The sequence below is a fragment of the Danio rerio genome, chromosome 17, assembly GCF_052040795.2.
Source record: "Danio rerio strain M-AB ecotype USA chromosome 17, GRCz13ab, whole genome shotgun sequence".
NCBI lineage: Eukaryota > Metazoa > Chordata > Actinopteri > Cypriniformes > Danionidae > Danio > Danio rerio.
The window spans coordinates 48261962-48285000 of record NC_141037.1 but is presented as its reverse complement, the minus strand read 5'-3'; the positions used below and the strand labels follow the sequence as shown (position 1 = coordinate 48285000).

At 35.6% G+C, this 23039-nt stretch overlaps 1 protein-coding gene and 1 long non-coding RNA gene across 4 annotated transcripts; one reads left to right on the top strand and one right to left on the bottom strand.

Moving 5' to 3' along the window:
• Positions 1-1262: 1262 nt before the first annotated feature.
• Positions 1263-2288, top strand: LOC147833175 (uncharacterized). Its single transcript, XR_015513756.1, has 2 exons — positions 1263-1867; positions 1943-2288. It is a non-coding gene; the product is annotated as an uncharacterized LOC147833175 (long non-coding RNA).
• Positions 2289-5239: 2951 nt separating this feature from the next.
• On the bottom strand, positions 5240-22601 carry reep1 (receptor accessory protein 1). 3 transcript variants are annotated; one of them, XM_087290997.1, is made up of 8 exons: positions 22536-22601; positions 17938-19323; positions 17771-17847; positions 17518-17638; positions 14028-14141; positions 11560-11731; positions 8037-8296; positions 5240-5737 (listed from the first exon to the last, which is right to left on the bottom strand). In XM_087290997.1, the coding sequence occupies exons 2-8, from the start codon at positions 18028-18030 to the stop codon at positions 5660-5662; spliced, it is 915 nt and encodes a 304-aa protein (XP_087147123.1). In that variant the 5' UTR covers positions 18031-19323; positions 22536-22601; the 3' UTR covers positions 5240-5659. The 3 variants fall into 3 exon arrangements, with proteins under 3 accessions (XP_087147123.1, XP_087147122.1, XP_087147124.1); XM_087290996.1 differs by having other exon boundaries at positions 17938-18010; XM_087290998.1 differs by lacking the exon at positions 8037-8296 and having other exon boundaries at positions 17938-18010.
• Between the last annotated feature and the right edge of the window lie 438 nt (positions 22602-23039).

The window sequence follows — 23039 nt, the reverse complement described above, 5'->3', positions numbered from 1 at the left end:
AGAGTGATTGAGATCAAGAGCATCAAATGAAAAGCAAATGTGTGCCTTGAATGAGATGGGCATGTCAGATACTAGAGAGCATTTGATTAGTCAAGATGTGATGAGAAACTGAAGTGTGAGGTGACATGAAATAAATCGTTAATCGATTTCAGCAGAGGGGTGATGCGGTGGCGCAGTTGGTAGGGCTGTCGCCTCAAAGCAAGAATGTCGCTGGTTCAAGCATCGGCTGGGTCAGTTGGCATTTCTGTGTGGAATTTGCATGTTTCTCCCCACGTTTGCATGGGTTTCCTCCGGGTGCTTCCCCTTCAAGTCTAAAAACAGGCGATACTGGTAAATTGGGTAAGCTAAAATTGTTTATAGTGTATGTGTGTGAATGAGTGTTCCCCTGTGATGTGATGGGTTGCGGCTGGCATCCACTGTGTAAAAACGTGCTGGATAAGTTGGCGGTTCATTCCGCTGTGGTGACCCCAGATTAATAAAGAGATTAAGCAGAAAAGAAAATTAATGAATGAATGATTTCAGCAGAAGTGACAAACTTTGACAAGCTTTACAAGTTTTTATCAGATTTATGTTTTCTGAATGCATATTGTGCGCACTAGCTAATAGATATCCTTAAATAATTGTATGTTAATTTCAGTCTGTTAGTTTTATTTTCATGTCATGGGACTTTTAAAGTAATATGAAAAATCATGTGTTATTGAGAGCTTGTCCCTAAAATTGTTGTTCACTCAAACAGCGTTGACTGTGTCTTCTTTATTTAAATGTCCAATTTGATGTGGTCAGGCTCAATGTCCAAACTGTTATGTAGAAAAAAAGAAATAGAAATTATTATTACTATTATTATTATTTAGAAAATAAGCGTAACAGTTTTTTTTTTACTTTTTGTGTTAACTTTGTGTGAAAAAAAGCGTAAAGGCTGACTTTAGGTTAAAATGAACTATTTTATCTTAAGAATTTTTTAGTCAATAAATGATTTATTGTTATTGATTTGATATTATATTGCTTATATATATATATATATATATATATATATATATATATATATATATATATATATATATATATATATATATATATATATATATATATGAGCAATTCCAGCGTTATGGATGTGATATTTGCAGTAAAATCTCAAAACATAATTTCACAGAGAAGGTATATGCTAACATTATAAGGAAACATATGTTTATATTTTCCAAAACAACTAATAACAAAGTTATTGGAGCAGAAAAATATCAATCTGTAAACATTTTTTATATTTTAAATAATGAAAATAAACATGCGTTATGGATGTGACAAAAAAAAACTACTTTGTAGAAATTCTGTGTATTAAACTGCACAACTCAAAAGAAGTAATGCTATTTACAGTAAAAGGGAATACGTTAGCTCTTTATAGAACAAAAACGATTGATTTTATTTAATTTTACATTTTTGCATTTATAAGGACCTGCTTACACAACAAAACCCAGAAAAGGTTTCGCTATGTTGGCTAATATGTAATTTTTTCATGGCAAGGTTGACATTTGCATGAAACTGCTCACATATATACATAATGGGGTGTAAAATAATACAGGGTGTACATGTTTGGCCCTCCTCATTGTATTTGGTTCAGAATTACTTAAATTTATACCTGTCATTAACTATTTTATTTTTATTTTACATCTCACTTTCATGATTATCTAAAATTGATTTTCAAAAAATTGGATCTGAATTATTTTAAAGTTTTATGATGTCCAAAAGGCACAGAATACCAGGAATCACCCTTTTACCGTATTTGTGCTTGTTATTCTTCTGTTTACAACAGCAGCTAATAAAGTTTTACACATTTACATAAAACAACTTACTTCCACGCTAAAAAGAAACAAAGGTGGACAGAATGTGTTTCGATCCAGCGCAATCCCTTATAGTTCATAAAAGTCTCCCCTGCCAGAGAGAAATACAGCTCTGCAAATCTCTCCATTGTGATCAGGAATGCTAAACACCGACTATGAGTTACGCAGTGACACATGCTTGTGTAATAATCGCACAGTGTTACAGACATGTTTCTCCCATATATGACTTACTTGTGAGTGCTACAAAAGTAAAATTCCTACAGTGAGTGAAGGACCCGCTTTATGTTGTACCGAATCAGCAGCATTAACTCCGATAAGGTACTTTAATACTGAACACGCTCAGAAAGTAGAGGCCAAAAACTGTGACACATTCAAACTGTCAACGTGAATACATGCGACGTCAAGCAAATGAAGAGATTTAAGAAGCAAGCTGAGAAATAAACAGAAAACATTACGTCGGATATACTTAAAGTCGACATGAAATCAAAATTTCGAATGTTTATTTTGTCATCGCATGTTGTTAGTCTTAAGGTGATCAATTCATCTATGTAAGTTTATCTGATGAAAAAAAATGTGTGTTTTGATCATCTTTGATTAAAATTGCCGCATTTGTTCCGCTCTGAAATGCCAGCTCCATCTCTGATGATGTCACTGAGGGTTTGGGTGTCATATGCTAAGCCACACCTTTTAGTTTTCTGAAAAAGATGAGAGAAGGAGCGCTAAAATAAAGCCTCGCCCCTAATCAAAATTCCATTTCAGATGGAAATACATCATTATGTTGAAAAGTCTCAGCAACTTCAGATTCATGTGGACTTTAAGTTTGAACAATTTCTAAATGATCAAAAATACTGTACATGCTTAATAACTAAAGTGATGAAGAAATATCAACGTGTGAATTAAGAAACATCAACTTTTTCTGTCTAGTTTTTAGTGCATTTTAACCAGATGGTTATTACATAACTTTATATATGAAGTTTATGAATCAAATATTGAACATTTAGCAAAATTTTGAAATTCATTGCACTTTGTCCATCTACAAATCAGGCATTGTAATCAATACCCTTATTTGGTTCATCTACAAACTTGCATTAAAAGTCCTTCCTTTGCACGGACACATAATAAATCATGAATTAAACGTTATGTTTGCACTCAAACACAACAACCATATCAGTGCAATACAGTTTCACTATAATTCTAACAAAGACGGATTCAGAAACACCTTGCTACTCAGTAGTTTTTAAAGGGATAGCTCACCCCAAAATAAATATTTAGTCACCATTTACTCACCCTACAATTCTGCCTAACCAGAATAAAAGAAAACATTTAGAAAAATGTTGGAAACAGGTAACCATTGACTTACATACTATTTGTTTTTCCTACTATGGATGACAGTGGTTACTAGGGTTGTGTACCACTTTAATTTTAGTGATTCTGATTTCGCTTATTGAATCGGTTCATGACGATTCTCAATTACTATTACTTATAGTAAATGTTCTATCCTCTATTCTTGTGACATTTAGTCTAATCAATAGGCTGTAGCTTTATGCGACAGGAATTCGAAGATGGCTGTTTTAGGGCTGCACGATATTGGAAAATCTGATATTGCGATATTTTTCTGTGATTAATATTGGTATATAAAGAAATGATTTTCACAAGCTGGTTTGAATAGCACTCTTAGACAGTTTTCTGGAGAGTCTAACAGTATTCAAGTGCAAAAATCGAATAATCACAATGCAAAAATGCTTTTCTTACCATTTATCTCATTTCCAGTTCAAATATCTCAAAGAGCAAGTAAAATATTTTTTAGTTTTTACATTCAGAAGAAATAAGTCAAAATTAAGAGGTTTTCCTTAAAACAAGCTAAATTACCTGTCAGTGGGATAAGTGAAATAATCTTGTTTCTGCTTTTAAATGTAGACATTTGAACTAGAAACAAAACAAAAATTCTAAATAAGAATTTTTTTTTGCACAAATCATATAAATTATGTATAAATACAGTGATTAAATACAATTCTGTGGCTCCTGGTTCTACTATAATTCAGACTCAACATTGCATGTCTTTGCTATGTGACTATTGCGGATGCGCACATTGGGATATCGATGTAGATATATTGTGCACCCCTAATCTGTTTTTAGCTTTATATACCCGAGTGTGTCTCTAATATTAGCTGTATCTGGGGTATTGTCGCAGGATTGTGTTTCATCATATTAGAGGTACTTCCTCTATTGCACAAAGTATCTTTGTCACATGTATTGCATTTGTCATGGCTTGTTGCTGTTAGTACCTATCACACACCCGGCACAATAAGGCGCAAGGCATGTATGCCATAATTTGCTTTTTGCTTTGGTGCAACTTTTAATTTTAAATTTTTTCAGTTCATTCATGACAATTTGCATTTTTATAATGTTATTATTATTAGCAGTATTATTTTGTTTATGCATATGTATATTTGTAATCTAAAATTAATTTGTAATATAAAAAGTTTAGATTTGTCCACCAGTCAGGTTTTGGAGTCGTATGCATCACCATATATGGCAAAAGAATAGGACGTGTGTTGGATATAACAGTTTTTTGACGACACTTCGTTATTATTGTTCATTTATTTGTTTGCTAGAAAATAGAACTGAATTTAGAAATAGTTTTGAAACAAATCTTTGCGCTTAACAAATAAAATTAAATATGTAGGCTAATGGATGTCTTTAGTGGAGTGCGTACAACACTGTTTCCTTATTCACAAAAGTAAAGAGTAAAGGTAAAAATAAAGTAAAGAGAAAGTAAAGAGGCTGAATGGAGGAGGCTCGATCTTTATCCTTACACTGCAGATGGTCTGTTTAACTATAGTGAAGCGTTAAGTTTTTCCAATTACAAAATCCGCCATGTAAATAGCAAATGCGCCATGGTGCAACACACATTACTCTTAAAGGGAATAGGAGATGAGACTCGGATTGGTTTAAAGTGCGTTATGCTCAAAACACACCCATAACTTATTGAGAGAACAAGCACAACCCTGTTAGACCATGCGCCAGGCCGCAGACCATATTTTTCCATCTTTAAAATAGTGAAAGTTTATTCAGATACGCCCTTAATGCCTTTGCACCTTGCGCTTAGATCATTAAAATAGAGCCCTTAGTGCATAAGCAGGCCCTGGTAGATAGATAAAACTATCGTTCACTATGCAAGAATGACCGAAAAAGTAAAAAATTGCTAAACAGAATCAAAATGTAGGCATCATATTGAATCCCTGGTTTTTAAAAATTTGAAATGATTCTAAAATGAAACGGGTTCTCGATCCTCAATCCTAATTCCAACATTCTTCAAAATATCTTCTTTTGTGTTTAACAGAAATAAGAAACTCATAAAAGATAGGAGTAAATAGTGAGTTGTTTTTTTTTTCAGGTTGGGGGGGGGGGGGGTGATCTGTCCTTTTACAGGAATTTACTCAAACAAAGATGAATGCACTCCCCCTAAAAATGAAGCATGTTGAACCATAGTGATTATGGTTGGGGGTGACCACAGAAACCAAAAGGACACGCATGCGCTTGTTTCTCCCAAAATCATACCAGCCTACGCTCAAATATGTACAAAACAACCCCAAAGTCTCAGAGCAGCAGCGTTACCCAAAATGGATTCCCTCCCCTTGAGTGTCAAAGATCAGAAGCGAAAGGTTGCGCATCGCTTTGGTTACCTCATTACAGAGCAAGGCTGCTTTTGAATATTTGAACATTTTGGCTGCATTCCTCTTTTTTTTTGTCATTGCCTTCTCTTGTTGCATCTCCTCATGTTGCAGGTGAGACGGCTAAAGCACTCTGGGAGCATATACGCACAGTCACATGGCTTCAGTGTCTGAAGAGAGGGCGTTCTTGGATCTGGATCGGGTGAAAGGTCTTAGAGGTCTAGGAGGAGGCTGAGAGAGACAGAAAGAACAGATATGTGAGTGTATGTCTAATTAATAAATGAACAAGCAGTGCACACTTCATGTTTATTTTTTACAAATAAACATGATCAGAGATTCAGGTCAGCATGAGCAGGGACACACTTTCTATGACGTGTCAATTTATGGTTGGACAAACAAAGGCCCAGCATGATTGGAAAATGCATGACTGAATGTGCTTTGTGTGCAAATGCCTGCATTTAGCCTGTTAGGTTGGTTATATCTGTAGTGTGGTCAAAGGCTAAACTGGTAGACCAGCTTTAAAAAGAACAAAATGATTGAAACTAAAACAATGACGAGGCATTATATCCACAGTAAACAGATACATTTCAGATGCTCTCCTTGTTTATGCACTACTTCTGAGAACAGGACAAATGGAAAAAGAAAGAAGTTAAGTTACAATTTGGGAGATAATTCCAGATAGAAAGGAGATTTCAACTGGGATATTGTCCCAATACAATAGTATAGTATTTGTCCCAATACTATAAATAAAGTTAAAATTATTTTGAGGGTTGCAATTACAAGAAATTGGGTTGAAATGTTAAGACATTGTCAACACCTACCAGAATTAGTTTAAATTTAAAGTTTAAATTGCAAAAAATAAAGTTGTGTGATCTGATAAATGCAAGACAAAAAGTCGGCATTACAACAAATACGGCTGTATTTAGGAAACAGTCATAATTGTGGCATATTAAAGGAGTAATTCACCCCAAAATGAAAATCACCCCATAATTTATTCACCCTCAAGTCATCTTCACTGTATTCTACTTTTTTTTTACATTGGATGTACAAAGTTGGAGTAGTTTTCATGCTGTTTAATGGTGTTAGATAGTGGACACTGTAACCTTAATTTTAATTTAGAGTGGATATAGGAATGCATTGTGAGCAGAAAACGTGTGGGAAGAATCAGCAAAGAACCTTAAAGGTGCAGTAGGTGATCAGACAATGTTTTATTGTGCTGGTTGAAAGACTCTTCACATGCCAATAGTAATGATTAAAGTAAATGGTCTAAATGTATTTGTTATATGTATTTTAATATTGTGGGTACGACATAAGATTAAGGGTGCTTTCACATTTGATTCAATTGCTTGAACCAAACCCAAGTTCGATTACCCCCCCCCCTTGCCACAATTTCGGCTGGTTTGTGCTCACACCATCTTTTTACCATCTGAACCCTGGTACGCTTGCGTCATCCAACTGCTGTTTTGTGTACAGCTGTTGCTAGGTGACGGCCATGAAAACAAAGCACCAAAATCACATATCGCTTATCACGGTTACTGAATTTTGGTTGCATTTAATCTTTGTTACCAAAACCAAAATACAGAGAGTTGCTCGCGTCTATCTACGTCTTTTTTGGTGGAGACAAGCAGACATTATCATTGTTTGCAGTGGGTTAGTCTCACTTGTCACCAAGATAGGTGATGCATAGACATACACACAAATAGAAAGTTATATAAACTAAAGTTTGTTGTACAGTTAGAGGTTCACTTCCGTTTATTGATACGATTGCATGCTGTGTTTCAAAGCTATTACGCTAAATGGTCAGCATTTTGGCAGATCACCTAATGCACCTTTAAATCTGGAATCGAACTCGGGTCTCCGTGAGCACCTAAGTGCTGTATGTAGACACCATAAACACTTAGCTACTGGCGTCAACAATAGTGAAAATTTTTTTAAGCTTCCAAAAGATAAATAAATAAATTAGTTAATGCCTGTTTTATAAAGTGGATCGATGCGATTTAACAAAATGTAACAAAAATATGATTTTTTTTTTAAATTATGAACTCAAATCACTTCCAGCAGTTGACGAATACACGTTTGCGACAACATCTTGGCTGTTTTTTGACTAATTATAATGTACAGTGTGAGATGTGGCATTGTAAGAGTAACATACTGTATAACATTATAGATTACTGTCAAGCCAACTAGTTTTCTTGTTTGTCGTCATTGTATTCTTTTGTCTGTCAAACTTATCCTTATATTTATGTGATAAACAAATAAGGAACTGTAAGGGTTTCATTCTTTCATCATAGAGTCTTGAGTTATCTTTCCCTGCCATCTTAGACAGTCACGTCTCTCCAGTGACTCGCTGTAACCGAATACTAGTGGTGACCTGAGGTGAGAGTGTCAGACACTCACTCATTCAGTTGATACTTGCTGGTAAACAGCAGCACTAGTTAGTGATTGAGTAGGTTAGTAAGTCACAGCACAGCTAACAGAGCCCCAGTGTAGCCAGGCAAGTCAACCACGAGCCATGACAAATCCAAGGTACCTCAGGGGCGCGTCTCTTAAATCTGAACTGCGGTGAAGATGAGATAAAATCCTCCTTTTCCTGAGGCTCCTCTGAGGCTACGGTTGGGGGTGAGGATTGATCCTGGGACTCCGGAGGGGAGGGTAGTGGAGTCACAGGCTCAGTTTGAGGCAGATTGGGCTGTGATAGGGTCAGGATGGGTGTGGGGGTCGGCGGGATGGGAGGCTCCTTAGATTGCTCCAAGTTCAACAGCTCATATTCAGTCATGTCAAAGTCATGGCCTGTACCATGACAAGAGCACATTAAAATCACAACTCTGAGTATATTTTCATACAGAGTGTTTTAGATCTGTGTCATTATGGAAGACTTGAAGTTAAAAGACACTGTTGAGTTACTATAGTTAGTTCTGATACGGCATGAAGGACAATGCTGCTAAAACTGGGGAAGGAGGCAGTGTACACTTATCAGCCACTTTATTAGGAACAACGTCTCAATAAATATGATCAGCTAGTCATATGCACTTGTTATATCATGAAGTATGGAATACTGTTTGCTGGGTCCAAGCTGCAGATCATTTGAATTAATAAAATAATTATTCGTTTATGACCAAATTTTAATCATATCAAACATTAAAGTAAAACTCTTACAATATTCTGGTGAACACGACAGTCTATGGACATGCTTCCTCACAGACACTATATATTTTAACAATTGATAAAAAAAGTATTGCTTTCTGGCCATGATCATGATTTCAAAATTGATTACATTGCTCTGTGAGCATTTATTAGTACCATTTATTAATTCTGCTTATAGTCTGATAGAGCGCAAAATTAGACCTGAAATCTGTATCACATCACATGATGTCAGATTTAACAACCGAACAGAAGTAGTTCAGTGTATTTAGGGCTGTAGACGTGGTCAAGATTATCTACTGAAGGTCAAACCGGTCATCAGTTTGGCAAATAAAGGAAATTTAAGTGACTTTTAATGTGGCAAGTTTGTCAGTTACATGTGCTGGTCTGAGTATTTCAGAAACTGATCTACTGGGATTTTCATGCATAACAATCTCTAGGGTTTACAGAGAATGGCCTGAAAATGAGAAAGTATCAAGTGAGCTGCAGTTCTATAGGAGAAAATGCCTTGACACCAGAGGTCAGGATTATGAGCAAATATAATGATTTGTTACAACCAACATCTGCAGAAGAGCATCTCTGAATATAAACCAAGTCTTGAAGCAGATGAGCTACAGCAGCAGAAAACCCCTATTGTCAGATAAGAACAAGAAAACACATTGAACACATTGAAAACAATGTAAAGTCCAGTGTGCGGCCTGCTTATGGTTACAGTTTGCACGGGCTCATTAACAGTGAACAACGGAAGACTGGGTAAAAAATGTCGCTTTCTCTGATGAGTCTTGATTTCCGCACCATTCTGATGGTAGGATCAGATTTTTGTGTTACAACATGGATTCGTTCTGCCTTCAGCTGTTTAGAGTGGTGCCGTTGATGTATTGCGGTGCATCATTTGGGCCCCTTAGTACCAGCTGAGCATCATTTGAATTCCCCACCAGAGCATTGCTGCTGATTATGTCCAGCTCTTTATGACCACAGTGGACCCATGCTGTTTTGGCTACTTCCAGCAGGACAGTGCCCCATGATGTCACAAAGCTCAAATAATATGAAATGCGTGAAACTTCTTGAGCATCAAAATGAGTTCACTAAACAAAAATGGCCTCCACAGACACCAGATCTCAATCCACCTTTGTGATTGTGAAACTGGAGATTTAAATTAAAGACAAGTCTGTAGCAACTATGTGATAATATTCAATAATGTTAATAACGCAAGGAGTACCCAATAAAGTGGTCGGTGAGTGTACTTTCTATTGATTCTGGAACATTTTGATGTTTTTAAACAATGGTGAAGTGGGTTTCCCACATCTAAAACTGTAACAGGAAACCCTGCATTTGTTTGTAGCCAATCACTTCTTGTACTCAAAAGACTTTGAATCATATGGAAGGCAGACACTGATGGACAGTTTACATCAAGAATTATAACGCAAAGTTAGTACTATAATGATACATTTATTAGCAATACAAAAGTAACCATTATACTGTTTCTATTTTAAATGTGCAGTGCATCACTGTTATGTAATTTGTAGATTTAAAGGGTTAGTTCACCCAAAAATAAAATTTGTTATTAATTACTCACGTTCATATCGTTTCAAGCCCTGAGACCTTCGACCTGCATGCATATTGCCCAGAGTAAAAACACACCCAAATACATTGGTGAACAAAGTTGATTTGAAAGTTTTACAGTCACATAAAAAAATTCCTGGAGCTTTGTGTGATTACAGTTGAACCACTGAAGTCACATGGAAAGTTCTGACAATGTTTTAATTCCAATGTATCAATGACAAACAACTCGGGACAGTTGCTGTCTATGGAGGATGAGGGAGCTCTCAGATTTAATCTATGATGTCTTAATTTGTGATAAACTTAACGAAGGTCTCAGGGAATTAAAAAGACATGTGAAACGACAAGTGGATTCTGATTAGCATTCTTCACTCAAGAAGAAAAAAATCTAAAAAGCGATTTCCTTAATATTATTATATGTTGTTATTATTAGGGGCCGCTCACATAGAAAACCGTTTGTGAAAAAAAATTGAAATGAAAACATTTTTTAACTAGACACAAAAGCATTTAGTGGTTAGTGCATATTTATTTGGAAAAAATGGAAAAGAAGAGCAGAAGAACCACATTTTAGTCACTTATAGCTGTATTGTGGACTTGGATTTTAAAACCTTATAGTTACTGTTATGATTGTCATCCATGGTTTGAACAGTGCTTACAGGCATGTATCAATTAATGGATTGCAAACAGATACAGTATGGTTAAACGGATAATGTATTAATGTATAATTACAAATGAACATGGCTTTCTTACTTTGGTGTAACAGAAGACAACAGCAAAATGTAACTCACGCTAAAAAAAAACTGGCCCTTATTTGCCATATGAAATGTTTGCAAACATAAATGAGATTTGAGAGCTAAAGTGGAAGTGAAAACTTCAGCCTGTTCCTCATACAAAGCCATTGTATAATGACATAACACCTGGAATGAACTGCAGAAGACAATGCTTTCTGGAGCATTTCATTCAACTTTACTGTATGAAAAAGAGCAGCAGTAACATTCTGCTTAAAATCTCTTATCTTCTACACAATAAATAACAGTAATAAAACACAATGAGATTTTTTTCCCTATTAAATAAAACCTATAACTTAAATTAAAGAGATATAATATGAATTTTTTCAGGGAATTAGATAATATTACAAATATGTAAACAACCAAAAATTTCCTAATCAAACATTTACCAAGAACTCTGGCAGGATTACAACGCTCAATTTAAAGATTAATTACATCTCCGGGATGATCAAGAAAAGTAGGTAAACCAAACAGGATTAGAAGCAATTTGATTGGCTGATAGCAGGATTTTCTTTTAAAGGGTTAAAGGTGAAAACAGCACTCATTTGTCTCAGCATTGCTTACCCTTGCTGTAGCCAGTCTCTGATTTGCTGCGCATCATGGTTCGCGTTCTGTGCTGCGCGGCTGCAGGTTGAGTGGTTACAGAGCTAGCGCTGTTTGTCTGGCCCTCAGCCTGGAAAGATGACAGATCCTGCATGCTGAAACTGCGGAGCCGCTCGGACAGAACGCCCTGGCCCTGCATAAAGAACATCAAACTCTTTTAGAAGCTCTAAATACTGTCACATCAACTATCTATTTTGTTTATACCAAATGAGCATGAAGATCTGGAAGAATGTGTTGTATATCCAGTCCGGTCAAATATAAAGATTTCTCTAAAATAAACTAATAATCAGTATTTCACTTCTATTTGAGGTTTTAATAAACTATTATATAACATGACACACTGCTTTTCCATGCACAGTTAGTTACTGAATAATTCAATAGTGTGTATTCATTATGACTGATGGCATTTGAACTGAAATTTCACTCTGGACTGTAAATTATAGTTGATTTACATACAAAAAGTGAGTAAACCCATTGCTTTTAAAGAAATTAGTTGACTTTACTTAAAGTGAGTAACCTATTTGCCTTAAATTTATTAAATAAATTAATGTACATTTCTTCTTAGTCAACATAACAGTTCCAATTAACAATAGGTTTACTAACTTTTTAAAAAAGAAAGTAACTAATCACTTTTTACAGTGTAGACAAGGTTTTAATAAAAAAGCATTTAATTTTAAACATTTATAGAATAATTAAGTATTTAATGTCAAGTGCTGATTAAAGAATTTTTTAACACCTAAAAAACAATCTCATCCAAAAGACTTCATTGTCCTAACTAGATTTTGCTAAAACAAGGCTTCAATTATCCAAATGTCATATATATGTAAGTTAATCCATATTCTCAAAAGGCTGAAAGGCTCATCAGTGGAGATTTTAGCTCTTTATTCTTTTAAAACCAGCAGCTGGTTGTACAATATCCAACTTATACAATTAGACACAAAACATTAATCCGAACTGTAATAATGTACCAGGTCTTTAATTAAACACTTACACTGTACTATAAAGGTTCATGGAATTTCTGCAATATCAAGGAATTTGAAAAGGTCTATTTTAGACATCGAAAGCCAATTTATTTTTTATTTATTAATACTAATTTAAAATATTAGGGATTTTGTTTGCTACTTTAAATGTTACATTTTATTAAAAGTAATTTTCTTTCACATTGTTTCACACATTTTGCTTATTATTAGATTTAGGCTATTTTTCAGCACTAATTTATTCCTTATAGGTTGTTAACAGGGAATAACACACCTTGGAACGTCGTGATTCGCATCAGAATAAAGTATTCCATAGAGCTGTAATAATATACTAGCTTCTATTCTTTGACATACAGCAGGGTAAATAAGTATAGAACATGTCATGTTTTTTTCTAGAAATTGAACCAGATGTTGGTAGAAAACCCAAACAATACAAACATAAAAATAAAACAAAACAAAAAATTTAAAAAAATTAGTTGTGTAATAACAATTAATTGACAAGGAGAAAGCACTGAACTACTGAAACATATTAAATACTTGATAATAAAAAGCTTTTTTGAAGATGCCTTTTATATGGAAAATGAATTGACATAAACTGCTCAGGTGTGGGTTTTTCAGCAGGGTGTAAAAATCTTGATGGTTTTGTGGGTCTCGTCTATTTAGTCTGATCTTTAATTTGTATTTTCTATTGGATTCAATTCAGGTGATTGGCTGGGCCATTCTACAGCTTGATTTTCTCTTTCTCTGAAAGCATCAGAGAGTTTCCTTGGCTGTGTTTTGATCATTTTTTTGCTGAAATGTCCACCCTGCTTTTATCTTCTGGTAATGTAGATGTTGAACTGAAGCAGCGAATATTCATTTACACTGGGGAAGGGCCAAAGGTTGTTTTCTTACTACTGAGAGCTTTCAGCTGTTGTCTGGGCTTTTACTGCCTTTCTACACCTCCCTTTCTTCATGTGTTCAATACTTTTTCCCTGCGTCATTTCATTTTATGTTGCATGACTTCATTTATAAACTAATTAATATTGTTTTCTTTGCATATATGGATTTCCTAGGTAGCTATCAACATCTGGTGAAAATTTCAAGTCAACAGCACCTTTAAAAATATATCTTCTGGGAAAATTTTTGACGTGTCCAATACCTATTTTCCCCACCATATATGACAATATTCACAACGTACGGACAACTACTTCTTATTACATTCCTATGGGGTGTTACCTATTGTGTTTTAAAACTGTTCATTTGTTGTTTGCTTAATTTGTTACTCAAGTACATATTTATGTTTATTTTTTGCTACTGCTAGTCACTGATGAACACCAGACATATCTTTAGATTTTGATCATTTTGCAAACAGAATTTTGAAACTGACAAACAATTTCAAGAGATTTACGTACAGTTGTCAAAGACAGTGCCATTTCCTTAAACAACAAGGGAACGGTACTGGATTATTACCTTAGTGGCAGCCATTACTGCAGCTGTTGCTGCTACATTCAGGCCTTTCCTTCCAAAATGCATGAGGGTGTCATAGCTTTTATCTTTTGCTTGGCAAAGATATTCATCGATGTCCTGAGAAAGAGTCATAAAGAATATTTCAGATATGGTACTGAAAGCCTGCTATTGTGTCCTTTAAGATCAGCATTTCTTGCTTTCTACACTCAAAAAATGACTTTTGCTGCTTGTTCCAAACTACTTACTGTATTCAAAATGAGTTGAAAAAACATAACTCTTAATTTTTTTTAGGGACAACTTGATTGTTTTTTGTTCAATCCACTTATCCACTTTGTAAAAACGATTTGTATTGGGAAAGATGAAGGCATTGTGTGTAACCCAGCATTTTTTACAGTGTATGAGCTAAAGGACACTTAAATAGAGAGTGTTTTGGTGTTTGTCAAATGCATTTGCCCTTAGTGTGTCCTCCTGACGAGTTTCCTGCCTTAAGAAGAAAAAGCCTGTGGAAAATCCCAGTTCTGTTTCCTGAGCATCGCTCAAACTTGCTCAACCAGGGAAATCAACGCAAAAGGTTACAGGAAAACAAGACAAATGTGCACTTCCTCCTTGACTTCGAAATTCAGTTTCTAAGCATTACAATCTGTTGAGATTCTCCACAGCTTTTGTTGCTGATCCTTGCTTGCTTATATAATTTTAAATGAAATATTCAAGGGATTGTTCACCCAAAAACCTCAAATGGTTCCAGACCAGATTAAGTTTCATTTCTCTTGAATACAAAACAGGATATTTTGAAAAATGTTGAAAACTAGTAACCACTGACTTCCATAGTAGGGAAAACATACTTTGGAAGTCAATGGCAATGTTTTCATCCAAAGATGCGAAGTAAACGTGCACGCTAAATTGAAATATTGCATTAGTTTTTATCCAGTGAGTCAAAGAGATCAATATCATCACTTCCTAATGAACTGGAGCAAAATTTAAAAAAGAAAAATGGAATTTGTTGGTTTGAGAAGCCAGTGTAGGACTTTTTTTAATATAATAAATCTATTGCGCCTTTTCTTTTGGGGGCATGAGATGTTCTTTGGTAGCGCAGATGGTCAAGACAGTTATGGGAGATAATAAAACTAAACTACTTTAATAATGAAATTTGGCTGAGGAATTTTAGAAAGACAAAAACATACAGTGGTTGGGTGAGCTTAACGCGATGCAATTTAAGAAAACACATGCAATTACAAAAAACACCAGCAAATAAGATTTTTATCAGTTAGACAGCATACGTGTTGCAGATACTCACAATGCAAACACAATAAGAAAACACCTGAAAAATCCATTTCCAGCCAGGTTTGTCACGTTTTTGGGTCACCTTGAAACATTTCTATTGTGTTCGGAGTTATTTGCATTGGTTGTGAGAAATCACAATGCGTTTTCTTAAATTGTTTGTGTTGTGTACATTACAGTGGTCACTTCCATTAATGCTGCTCACCTTTCACGGCCTTGCAGTTTCGCAAATTTTTAAAATTTAATTTGACTCGCTTTTTTTTTTACAGCGCATTGTGTTCTGCGTCCTGATTGGCAGTAGGCCATTGTCAATCAATCTCCTCTGCGCCGTGTCTCCTGTTCAGAACTGAATGCGTTCAGCTTGCCAAATTCACATGAATGAAAGTTTTCTCCGTAGCATCATCAAATCTGTAGCATCAAAGGCACCGGCGGTAGCAACCAAAAGGCAGAGGAAGATGATAACCATCATACAAGTTGAACGTCTGGACCATAGACTGTAAAATATATGGATGTAGTATCCGTGACGTCACCCATAGGTTTCTGAAGAGCGCAAAAGAAGCCACAAGTAGGTGCGGCCAACCGTCGACATTTTGTTCCTTTGTCATCGCACTCACGGCGAGATACCAAACAAGGGCAAAGAGGCGGAGAGTGATGGGAGCTACAGATACCTGCTGGCATTTTGCTTGGACCAAGCGTAGACACACTTCACTTTGGGAAAATCGTAATACTTTATCACCTGCGACTCGTTTGTGTTCTGACCACATGTGCTTGGCTGTACACTATATCAATAAGTGTTTAGTCTTTTAAAAACACTGCTGTGATACATTGAGCCACTAAGTATTGTTCTTATGATGTTTGTCTACAGGAGGAAAACACAAATTACTTCCAAACTCTTCAGATATAGTCTGTGTTAGTACATGAAAGACTATTGATGAAATCTAGCATAATACTGTATGATAACACTTCAGATGACTGTTCTACAGTCCACATCTAATCAATCTGTCAGATTCTGGAGTGCATTACAGCTCTAAAGAACATTATAAATGATCTTAAATAAAACAAATACATGTATAGAGATGGTATATAAGTGTATACCTTTACTCACATGGTAAACGGAGGCCACGTGAATGGTTTGTGAGCACAATTAAGTGCACACAGCATCCCCTATCATCTGATAATTGTAGGAAATAATCCCAAAAGGGAACTGACTGTGTAAAGCCACATAAAACAAAACAAAAATATGATTAATATGCCAAAATCAGTGGCTTATCTGCTGGAGTCAGCTGAGGTGAAGTGACGGCGACAGCGAGACCTAGCTGTCAATCAAGTGACCACGCCCTTAATTATGCAAACTTAATATAACCTAATATAAAGGACACTGATGACTTATAAAAAAAAATTCACCCCCCTCACAGTTGTTATGAAGGGCAATATTAGCTTTATGAACCAAAAGTGTTCTTTGTACCAGGCTGTAAACACCTTTATTTTGCTGCAAAGTTGGCCATTCTAACAGTGGGCTCAATTGAAATTTGCTCTATTAAGGAGCCAGGACTAGCAGATTTTCAATAAATTGCAGTTTCAGTTACTTCCATATTGGCCTCCCGAGGGAGAGCGGGAAGTTGCCGCTTGGTCTGGACATGCTGGACTGGCTGTTGGGCGCCATTAGGTTTGAACTGTGAGAGAGAAAAGTGTAAAAACAACTAAAATGCCATCCCATCGCACTGATTTTTATTATCAAATGATCTGTTAAAACAAATTCACATGACTTTTTGATGTGCATGTTGTAATTTATTCAGTAAATGTGTTTGCATTGTAGTTTATGCACATTTTTACTTATAAAATAAAAGATGCGTTCTACTCAGTTGTGCGCACAACTTTTCAAAATGTGTTTTATGTTGGCGTTTCCATTAAGCATTTTGTACACAATATTCCAAAATGTGCAGAATGAAAACATAACTACTGGCTACCAGTTTCCAACATTCTTCAAAATATCTTTTTGTGTGTTCAAGAAGAAACTCAAACAGGTTGTGAACAAGTAAGTGTGAGTAAACGATGATGGAAATTTCGATTTTGGGTGAACTCCTCTTTAAAAGAATTAGTGTAAGCTCTGTAGTTCCTCTGCATATTTTTTCCAGCAACGACAAGAGGTAAAAATAGATCTTCTGAAGGCAAAACACTGAAAGGAACAGTGAACAGATCACATGAAAGACAGTACCTTCTCCTTGGAGGACAGTGTGGGGTGGACAAATTTTCTATACAGCACACTGGATCCCTTTGTGTACGGGGAAAGTAACCAAACCACAAAGGCGATTTTGAGTTCATAGTAGAATGGGAGCCTTCAAAAAGACAATCATACAGTATGCTCATGTGTCATACTAGATAACGCCCACATCAAACCATATACCAGACGCAGAATTAAAAATGTGAGTAATCCTTAACAAAAGGATATGATGGAGCACTGTACTTACCAGCACAAAAAGATATCAGTAATCACCTCCACTGTTGTAAAAAGTGCAAATATTATCCAGTACATCATCCATTTTACCTGTGGGAAAATAAAAGAGTTCATGAAAAAAGCAAGCGAATAAACATGAATGTTAATGAGATGATGAAGGCGTATCTGAGCTTTACTTACATATTCTCTCACATCTTTCGATTTAACAGCTTTGTATGAGGAGTATGCTGGGTAAAGGGTACCAAATATCAGCCTGTGAGAGAGACACAACATGATTAAGATAAAGAAGTGCAAAACAGAAAGGCATTTATCTTGATATATTATTAATATGCCATGAGTTGTCTTGTGCAACACGGTAGTTCAGTGGTAGGCACTGTCGCTTCAAACCAAGAAGGTCACCGGTTGAGGTCCCGACTGGACCAGTTGTCATTTCTTTGTGGAGTTTGCATGTTCTCCACATGGGGTTCCTCCGGGTGCTCCAGTTTTCCCCACAGCCCAGACACGTGCTATAGGTGAATTTGATAAACTAAATTGGCTGTAGCGTACGTGTAAATGAGTGTGTATGGCTGTTTCCCAGTAATGGTATGTGGCTGGAAAGCCAGCTGCTGCGCAAAACATATACTGGAATAGTTGGTGGTTCATTCCGCTGTGGCAGCCCCTGATAAATAAAAAACTATGCCCAAGGAAAATGAATGAATGAATGAGTTGTTTTGTAATGTTTGTTTAAAGAGTGAGTGAAGTCAAAATTTGCAAGGTTTATTTTGCTAGACCACACTGTTATTCTTTAGGTAAAAAATTAATCCACTGAAAAAAAGCTTGTTTTGGTAACCTTTAATCAACATCTGAGCATGTGCTTCTGCGTTTTAAGTGGCAGTCTTTCTGTCGGTTAATTTTTTTTTATATAATGCAAAGTGATACATGAAATTACATGATACAAAATCAAACACAAAAGAAAACAAACAAACCTTCTCTGATGATGTCAGTTTGACAGTTCAATATTCTTAACCACCCCTCTTACCGTTAGTTTGCCATGGAGCAAAGAGCTTAGAATCACCAAGAGGCGACACTCAATAGAACGTTTCATTGCAACAGCAGCTCTCAGCAACAGCCCCGCGATTCCGCCATTTTGGAGTAAAAGCGATCAGCCTTCCATTGGATCTTATTGCTGTCGCGATGGCAAGCAGCGGCTTTGTTTTTTATTTATTTATTTAAAAAGCACATTAAAGCTGAGATACAACCTAAAAGATGACAATACAACACTTACTATCACAATCATCAGCACTTTTAATACTTTATTTTACAGACTTAAAATATGCTGTCGTTCTGGTGATGCGGTGGAGCAGTAGGTAGTGCTGTTGCTTCACAGCAAGAAGGTTCGAGCCTCGGCGGGGTCAGTTGGCATTTCTGTGTGGAGTTTGCATGTTCTTCCCGCGTTCACGTGGGTTTCCACCGGGTTTCCCCCACAGTCCAAAGACATGTGGTACAGGTGAATTGGGTAAATTGTCCGTAGCGTATGAGTGTGTATGGGTGTTTCCCAGAGATGGGTTGGAGCTGGAAGGGCATCAGCTGCATAAAACATATGCTGGATTAGTTGGCGGATTGGCGGACCCCAGATTAATAAAGGGTCTAAGCCGAAAAGAAAATTTATGATTATATGCTGTTGTTCTATTGAAATTTTCATTCCAAAATTACGCGTGATACTAGCGGCATGTACTGTCTTCTAGTTTCTCAAATCGCACTAGGCTCTATTTACATGCTCTTTGAATGAAGAAATAATGTGCAAAAAGAAAGCCCCGACCCCTACTCAATATTCAGTTTTAGTTGAAAGTATATCAATTTACTGAAATTAAAGTCTTGTCAAAGTATTTTTTTTTATATAATTACAAATGTCTGTTAGGTTATTTTTTATAACATTTAAGTTACGTTAAGTTAGTTACATTTAATTTAGTTATTTCTTAGTGGTATAGTTTTATCCATATTTGACCCAACATTAGGTTACAACAACCCACCATTTTTAGCATGTAATTTTTTGTAATATATTTTTTTAAAAGCGATATATTCAAATGTGAAGGACTAAGGTAATTTTTTTCTGGGGAATTTAGAAGTTTGTGACAATTTAAAGCTCATGAGAGATTTTCTTTTGCTCTTGAAACGTGAAGTTAATATTTACCATGTTCAGGGTAATGCCAAAAAGGGTCATTCAATATTGTAATGTCAAAGTGTCATAACACAAAAAGGAGGATTCATTATAACCAGTCTGTTTTCTCAAATATAGCTTTACAGTTATATTTAATGGTTTTCAAATATACAGTTTTATTTGAATGATCTGTGAGCATGATGCATACATACCAGATCTATAGTATTTTACGGTAATTGTAAAATGAATGCTAAAATTAAATGAAGGTGGAAACCTTTTACCATTGTCTTCCAAAGTATTTGTTTTTTTCTACTATGGATGTCAATGGTGACCATTTTCAACATTTTTCAAAATATCTTTTTTTGTGTTTAACAGAAATAAGAAACTAATAAAGGTTTGGAATCACTTGAGGGTGACTAAAAAGTTTTAATTTTTAGGCGAACTGTTTTCTCACTCATTTCTTTGCTATGGTTAGCTTATAAAATGAAAGTACATGGCATATCTTAGCAGGTTGAAAGAGTTTCTAAATGTTATCTTTTGTTAAATAAATGTTTTTATATTTTAGAGTAGAAAAATGACAGTGTTCAAGAGCATATCACTGTCAATGTCTTTTCAACTTCAAGAAAACCTTGCCTAAACATCTATTATAGCTTATAATAATGCATAAACAATTTATTGATTTGCCAAATTTCATTATGTTTGTATATCATTGTAGATAATGTATTATTAAACTATTTCATATTAGAAACTTAGACAAAATTGCATATTTAGTGAGTCATTCATTTATTGTCAATCAATGTGTTGGCACATTCTAAATGTGAGAATTTTTTCTCCTGTTGATGAGCATAATCTGCTATTGAGGTGGCTTAAAAGGATAATTAATAAGAAAATTATAATATTTTCATCGCTTACTCATTCCTCACTTGTTCCAAACCTGTTTGCTTTCTTCTATTGAACACAAAGGAAAGGATATACCAGATTGTTGGCAAAAAATATAATTTTTTTTTTTATCCTAATATGAATGTCAATGGCTACTATCTTACCAACATTCTTCAGAATATTTTCCTTTGTGTTCAATATGAGAAAAAAAAAACCTCAAAACTAATAACCACTTGAGTGTTAAAGAGTAAATGAGTATTTTTTATTGTTTTAGATGAACTAAAATAGTTTTGTATGTGTCTTTTGGCCAACAATGGATGGCTACAGACATTAAAAATACTCACATTTTAAAATAATATATACCCGAGTAAAGTGTGACAACAAACTTGTAGACAAATCAGCAAAATGACATCATTGATTACAAGTATTACCTCATCTGTGTATGTACTAACTGGTCAGATCTCTTCAGAACGAGTTTGTGTTTTATTGTAAGATTAGTTGTTTTATTTTCGACTATCATGTGATTTCAATCAATTACACAAATTACACAACAAAGGCCACTTATAAATGCCTTCTAGGTCCACTTCCCTGAAAGGAAACCGCTCCACTCCCTTTCCATTATTGATATTTGCAAGAGAACTGCCCTTTATAGGCCTCTAGTCTCATTTATACTCAAGCCAGAACATATTTCATGCAATTCCTCCGTGCTGAAGAGCCATTGTAGCACGTAAACAGGCGACAGATCCGCGCGACCCCCAGGTTTACATTCTGCGTGCTTGATAAAAATAGACCCGACAAGTGAACGCTCGTCAAGGGCGCATGATCAAAACCAAACGGCACAAAGCGAATGGTGGTTTCGCATTGCTATATCCATAGGTTAAACGGGTGATTTGAAAGTGCTGGATAACCAAAAAGAAGTGGCCTGCACCTGTGGTCCAGCATTTCGGGGTCTATTCCAGTGTCCTTTATCCCAGCAACAGCTGCGCCTCAGACCCGATCAAATACCCAGACCCACAAAACAAAACATTTCCCACCAAACACACTATATAGGGCACTCCGAGCAAAAACACACAGCTTTATTGTCTATTTTAAGACTAGCGTGCTGCACAAGTGCTGGCATATGTGCAATGTCATCGGATATGAACTAAAATGAATTGAACTGCTATTTAGAGATTGCACACACAGCAAGCAAACCTACTGAAGCCACACAGCTAAACGTACATTAATGGTAATTAGTATTAGGTTTAGTGTAAAAAAATGAAGCAAATAATGAGAAAACCTGCACACAAGTGTTCACCAGCTGACCATCCCATTGTTTTTATGACTCACACACATCAAAGACTTGCTCTCATGTACCAAACCTTAAAAAACAGGCTTCATATTTACACCTCAGATTGAGCATTTCTACTGTGTTCTAGATTGAGGTGTTGAATAAAACGAGCTGCTTCAATGTCTGAGCGACCCTGTTTTATAATTCACCATGGTGTCAGATTCTTACTGCTTATCGCTTAGCTTGCAAGTGTACTACAGCCTCTTTTATGATGGCCTATTAATATGTAAATGAAAGATAATCTAAGCACAAATCAGGCCTGATATATAATTGCCTCTATTTATTTCTATTCTGTATAGAATTAAGAGGCGCGCTGGAAAAAATCCTCGCGTTATCAAGAAGGTGTAAAACAGCACATTGATATACAGAATAAACACAGAATTCTTATTTATCTCTATGAACATGCTTTACAAGAGTAGAATAATGACTTACACCACAAGCCTAGAAATAATCCAGGAGACCATTGCGCTGTGAGAGCGGCGTGTTGTCAACAGGGAGGAGTTTCCTGCGAGTCTGGTTCGGCATTTATCGTTTGACAGACGCGTCTGCGCATGCGCTCTCCTTAACACATGTGGGTTACAGATAATAGACCAACATAATAATCGTCTTGAACGACAACTGCCCTAAAAATGGAAAAGTCAGATCAAGGTAAAATGGTGCATATCATTAAACTGTTATTTGACGAATCATAACTATGATTTTTAGACTTGTTATAATTATCAAAAAATAATGTATTTATTGCCACATGTGTATTTCAGTTATACATAATACTAATGTTATTATTAATATACTTACTATTATTATTTCAAATATAATGTTTTTTACCAGCAAAAATAATAAAAGGCTGCTTAAAGGACTCAATCATAATTGATTGATTCCTTCATTTTCTTTTCGGCTTATCCCTTTACCAATCTGGGGTCGCCAAAGCGGAATGAA

What these genes read in the sequence shown, in the direction of transcription:
- reep1 (XM_087290996.1), bottom strand. Translation starts at nt 22,567, where the DNA reads ATGGTCTCCTGGATTATTTCTAGGCTTGTGGT. An exon ending in ACTGATATCTTTTTGTGCTG is followed by an intron (nt 17,639 to 17,770) that starts GTAAGTACAGTG and finishes GTCTTTTTGAAG; the next exon opens with GCTCCCATTCTACTATGAAC. An exon ending in CAGTAATGGCTGCCACTAAG is followed by an intron (nt 11,732 to 14,027) that starts GTAATAATCCAG and finishes TTCTTTATGCAG; the next exon opens with GGCCAGGGCGTTCTGTCCGA.